A 6,448-nucleotide genomic window follows, 5' to 3' on the forward strand; every position below is an offset into this window, starting at 1 on the left:
CCTCATGACATTGTAAGAATCCACCGGGCCTGGGCAAAACAACCAATCAGAGCTGTGAAAGACAGTTGATTGAGTCTCATTCCCACAGTCCCTGAGCGTCTGTATTTGATGCCCTAGGAATGAGGCTTTATTTTTCTAAAACTGACCTACTGCAGCTGTAATGCATTAAATAATGCAGGATGTATCATACTTCCTGTTGCTCACACTTACAAACGATAAAATCACTATGATCAATGATCTTTTTTTTTTCTTTTTTCGATTATTTCACACAGATGTTAGGTTTATATGTATTTACTAACTTACACTAAGCTCCCCTGCTTTCATTAACACAAATACAAAAAACAACTTGTGTTTCACTCACAATGTTGTAAACATGTCATACCCTTGGGTCTATTCCCTGAGAAAATGCATGGCCCTGAAATATAAACCTTTATGTAAGAAGAATCCATCTAATTGGTCGCATATGAATTGTGTGAACTAATCACATAAAGTCATAGTGACTTGATAATTTGTTAGTGGTCAGCAACAGGAAGGTCTTAAATGATCATGACTAAGTCTATGATTTGTACCCTTATTATATGTTTTGCTGCATTTTGAAAGTGTTAAATGTGACTCTGCAGTAATGTGTGTAACCTTGTCTTCTGAGGTCAGAGGTGAACTCTTGCTGACTGCACGTCGGTCTGTAAATCCGTGCTTTAGCATGCTGAGGGTCTGTTCAGGGTATTGTCTCATCAGGTCACACCCTGTGAGTACACTGAGTGGAAATCTATAGTTGCCTTAAGAGTGTCAACCATCTCACATATGTAAACACTAGCTGCACAAGCTGATTGACTGCCTCTGTGTGTGTGTGTGTGTGTGCGCAGCCCTTCTCTTCCCAGAAACAGTTCTAACGGTTCAAGATGACGACTTCATGGAGCGACCGTCTGCAGAACTATGCCGACCTTCCAGCCAACATGGATGGCGTGGCCATGAAGAAGTATCGACGTGAAGCTCACCACAGGTACGTGTTCCTCAGCCTGCTGAAAGAGTGCTGCTGAAGTTTTAAACATGGGCCAGTCCTGCTCCTGATTCACCAGTCTTACAGTCAGTCTGCCAGTGTCTGGTGTGCTCCTGTCTGCGTCTCCTAACTGGGGGTGTGCTGACTGCTCTCTATGGTTATACACTGACTATGGATAAGTACCATAGTCACTGGATTTCCACTAACTATCAGTATACTATAAGTCAGTAATAGAGAAATTATAAACCTGCAAAATTGCAAGCTGATTCAAAGTGTGTCAGATATGGCTGCTCCTTTCCTTCCAGGCAACAATAGAGCAGTGTTATCATTATGGTGTTCATAAAAGTAAGTGTTCAAAAATTGTCCATGCATCAAGAAAAGCTAAAAAAACTCAAATCAGTGCAGCAAGCACAATTTTTATTACGTAGTTTTCTTGCCTTTAAATGTCGTACAAGCCTTTCCTGACTAGATATGTGAAAAAATACCAAGAGACCAATTCTCCCAACAGTTTCAACATCCATATTCAGAGCCATTGTCTCCAGCCATCCTTATCTTTGACGCAGGATGCACACAATGTCATGTTTTGTGTGTAATTATTGGGCCCATTTTTGCTCAGTTGCAGCTTTGAGTCATGTTTGCTGTATGTTGTTGTCTGTTTATTTTGTTTAATACTGTTTTATGTTTGCTGTTTTACATTATTTGATTTGTGCCCAAAGACTATATTTTTTAAAAATTGCATAAAATTGTTCCGATTGGTCTACAGTCTCTAAATCATGGGGCTACTGTTTTCGCCTTAAAAATCCTTCTTGATTTTAAGGGGTGTAAGAAAACTTATTTTTAAAGTTTATATTATTATTCAAGATCTATACTTTGAAGACCTGAACACAACCTATATTCAGAGCCTTCACTCTCTGATAAACAGCTTTATCCAAATCTCTGGTTTTACACAAACTTCCTGCAGTTATTGTGTTCACTGTTTGGGTTCCTTGTACAGTTTATTGGCTGTTATTGTTACAAATTGAATATAATATAAAATATACATATCATATATGGATCTAGCTCTAGAATAAGCAGTAAAACATTGTGTGGGATTTTTTATTTTGACACACCTGCGAGGGGCTCCTAACTGTATATTCCATAGAAATAATAGTTGCACAGAACTAGTCATACAGCAGGTGAAAACATTCACTTGAGGAGCCATTTTCCATTAGTCCGATGCATGTGTGAGAGGCTCTTAGATGTGTTTGAGAGTCAGTAGTTCAAGATCTGAGGTTTAATAGAAGCAGACAGACGTACTTCCTGAAAATACAGTACATTACAAACCATATGGAATATATAGATATTAGCTCCTCACGTGTGTACTGAATATAATACAAATCCCTTTGTTTGTATTGCTTGTTCAAGGGCATCTACCATGTGAGGGGAAAGTATAGTCTAAAAATGAGGTTAATAAGTCACAAAAATCTGTCACAAAACTAATTCTGTTGCTTCAATGACATCAGAGTTTGTTCTCACTAAAACTGCCACATGATTGAAAACAACTCTGTTCACAGTGTGTCTGTAGCTGCTTACTATGATGTTAAAGGGGGGGGGGGACTTGATACAACCAGCCCCATCCCCAGTGAAGAAAGGGGGTTGGATGCTTTTTGGTTCTAGTAATCTCATTTGGAAGGGTCTTGACATGACAATATGCAGCTATTTTTAAGCTCTTGCTGCAAGCAGCTGTGTGCTAATACAGGAATTTACTCCACTGCAAGAGGAAACAGAACTACAAGTCAGTGTCTGACTGAAACCCGTAAAGCAGCTACAGCTGTTGTTTGTTTGCTGATCATTCTGTCCAATAATTAATAAAAATGGTTTAATAATTACAATTATGTATTTCCTAATAATACTGCTACTACTGATTATTATTATACTTATTGGCCTTTCTCTGTATCTGTATCGTAGAACTGCAGTACTATTATGTACCAACCACAGTGTCTCCATAGCACCAGTATCAAAACCGAAAACTGACTTGTTAAAAAAAAAAACTTGTTAACTTATTCTTTAATAAAATAGTTCCTGATTTAAATCAAAATGTACTAGTATTATATTTAGGCAAAGTTCTCGTACAACATAAACAGCTTTGGCTTCTTTCGTTCGATGAGTAAAAGGGTTTTGTCAAAAAACATGTTTGTCAAAGTAAGCTATCAAGTATTACTTTGAGATTTTTTAAGGAAACTTGGGTATCATAAGAAAATGAAGAAGTTTCATTAAATAAGCCCTGTATAATGTCCACTCAAGGTCTGCTTTCAGCCATATCACACAGTCTTGGACTTTGCTCAGGGATCATGCAACTGTAGATGTTGGGACTTCCTGAGCACTTTAAGGACCACGCTGCGAGAGAGTGTGACACTATGACTCTAGTTTTACATACAGAATAGTTGTTTGCTGCTATAGGTTACATAAAGCCTATTAAATAATGCTTTGAAATGTCCAGTGTGTTTATGTTGACTTTTGTATGTGTGAGACTTTAATATGATAGCAGGTAGTAGGGACAGGTCTTATTACTGGTGCTGGGATATAACAGGGTCCTGAGTTGCAGTAGAACATAGATTACTCACTGACTCAAGACTGTAGAGCAGAGCCATGGAGCAGGACATCAGTGTTAAGACCAGCAGCCCAGAGTTCAGTGGTAATACTGCATGTATTCTCTATTACAAAGCTTTCCAAAGGATCTGGCTCAAAACCATCCTGCAATGAGGTATGCCATCCTTTTGTTGTTGAACAAAACTGCGACTACTGACTAAATGACTCTTCCGTTTTGATGTCCATGATGTGAATTGATTCTCCATCCAACTCTCATGGAACTCCATCCATACTGACACTGACTGTGAGTTGGGTTTCTTCTTGTGGAGACTTCTTCCAGCTGGTGGTCATTGTGATTTCTTAGTGTGAGCTCCTTCTGTTGCATTTCCCTTTTTCCTACATCTTTCCTTTAATCCTCATCTGTTACGGTCAATCTGATATCATCTCTCACACCATCTGAATAGAAACTCAAGGCCAGTGTGCAGTCTGAGCAGAGTCGCTTATATGTTGCAGTCAGCAATGTAAAAGACGCGAGAAGGTGCTATTTTTGTGTGAGTTTTGCTGTTGACGTGGATTATTGCCAGGCAGCAACTCTGTGAGAATGTACAACTGATGAAGATTAAAGATGAATAGAAAGTTCACATAAATCATATTTGGCGGTTTGTGGCCCTGAGAAACCAGTGAAAAATCTGGTGATCCATTTTCTAAATATTTTTTCTCCTGTGTTTATAATTTTTCTTTTCTTTTAAAAAACCTAGAAAAATAGAAAGGGGTTTACGAAAAAAGAGAGAAAGGTAAATTGTGCTGGAAATATACATATGGGACGTTTTAAATAACCAACAATCAAAAACACAGAGTTTACATGTTGATAGTGGCTGTAGGAGGGCGAGAGTGTGGGGGATAAAAAATTAAATAAATTAATATAACAAAAAAACAACTGCTTATTCAATTAGTATTATCAGCGAATAGTGACATAAAGTACATTATGAGAATACAGACAATATAAATATTACAAAATACATTGTTATTGTTGTATAGTAGTATTTATAATTTAAGAGTGTGTGAGAAAAAAGTTTTGCCTGAAAGAGTTGTTGTTGTAATACTCATTTCAGCCACAAGAGGCTGAAGTGCACCACTACCACATGGTCTAAATCAGCATAAAAGCATTCATGTTTTCTTCTAGATGAGTTTTAATTACTCAATGCATTCTAAGCGCAACACTCATGTACAGTATAACTAATGCTAACGGCAGATTAGCGCCAATTAAAATGCCATAACAATATATGTACCTTGTGTTTAGAGTGTGTCGAGAAATTAAAACTCACCTGTAAGAAAGTACCCGTTTTACCTTTTACCTGTTGGGGGAAAAAAATGAAGAAAAAGCAAAACCCTTTTCCCAACAAAACAATTTGGATCAGACCTAGAAAATGGATCAGCAGTTTTCACAATTTCCTCTCAGGGCCTCTGTAGGTTAGGGCTGACTTTTTCTCACACTGCCAAGTACAGAGCTGAGACAATGAATGGATTTATAGATCAATGGACAAACAATGAAATGTCAGCTATGTTAGTAATTGATCAGTCAGTTAATCCATTTATCAAACAACAATGCAATACATTCTTTGATTCCAGCAAGATTTTGTGCTTTTCTCTGTTATTACTGTAAACTAACCTGTATCTTTGAGTTTTGGACTGTAACAAAAGATCAAACGATTAATCAGATGTTATTATTATATTATTCTACAGAATTACTGATAATGGAAATAAGTTGGATCTGGAATCAAATGCTTGGTAGGATTTTTAGTTTGTTGTTTGATTATATACTCTGAGGTTTGTTTTTGCCACCTAGCTAAAACTAATGCAATCTAGTTAGTATTTTTTATAGTATTCTTTTGTTTTAAAGAGGGGTTAATTAAAATATATGGGCATTTTGAAAGTCTGTAGTTTGTGGTGCTGTTGAATTGGTATTGTGTTATACAGAGACATATTTCTAGTATTTAATCTGACCTATTTATATCAGTGAAGGTAGGATGTACATATACTGATCACACCTTATTTGGTGTCAAATCATGAGCAAGATAGTGGTGGGTCTGGGTGTAGCACAAATGACCTTAATGTTGAGTTCAGACATGGAACATCCTTCTGTGTAATGGACATTTTCTGTTTTATTTTTACATTTCTTTGACTCTCAATTCTGACTTTTAGGAGAATTGCAACATGTGATGACCAGAAATCACACAAGCTCACTGTTTGACGACAACCAGGCTATTGGCAGGGCTAAGAGGATTGATTTCAGATGCACTGCTCACTGTATAAATAACCAGTTGGATTGCATGTATGTTGGTGTTGTGCTTGTTAAGTTTTATTTCATGGTAGTTCCCCTCAAACAGCCTGTCATGCATCAAAACCTGACCTCAGTTGAGTTTTTGCTCCTGTAGCTCTAGCTCTGATCATTTTCAGTATTTATGGAAAAAATGTTACACCAAACTGATTTATCTACTGTATGTACTTTATGTACTGTGAGTTAGATGTGTTTTGTAGGAAGTCTGAGACTTCAGCATTTCATCTGCCAGCTTTCACGTATTGCACTGACCACACATTGTTCCCCCTCTCAGAGTGTTTGTCAACCGGAGCTTGGCCATGGAGAAGATCAAGTGCTTTGGGTTTGATATGGATTACACTCTGGCAGGTAAGTGCAGTGTGAGTGGCGTGGTATCAGCCTTGATCAATACACAATGTTCAAACTGTAGTGGCTACAGCCTACATCCAACTCAATCATTCTCACTGATACAGTTCAGTGGGTAAAGTGGAATCTGATGGAAAAATGACATACATCCATACATCCCACCTTTTCAGCCCCAGTGTCTTTCTATCTTTCTTGGCTCT

The 6,448-nt window shown here is 37.6% G+C and overlaps 1 protein-coding gene across 1 annotated transcript in view; it reads left to right on the forward strand.

Annotated features, from left to right (window-relative positions):
• nt5c2a (5'-nucleotidase, cytosolic IIa) overlaps positions 1-6,448 on the forward strand; it is a gene marked incomplete in the record, with an annotated part of 14,895 nt that overhangs the window by 929 nt on the left and 7,518 nt on the right. The window contains 3 exon segments of the mRNA XM_035663047.1: positions 652-745; positions 864-1,000; positions 6,178-6,251. Of these exon segments, the coding sequence (XP_035518940.1) occupies positions 900-1,000; positions 6,178-6,251 (175 nt within the window).

This window comes from Morone saxatilis, unplaced genomic scaffold, assembly GCF_004916995.1.
Source record: "Morone saxatilis isolate NCDOM2014 unplaced genomic scaffold, NCSU_SB_2.0 Contig19, whole genome shotgun sequence".
Classification (NCBI taxonomy): domain Eukaryota; kingdom Metazoa; phylum Chordata; class Actinopteri; family Moronidae; genus Morone; species Morone saxatilis.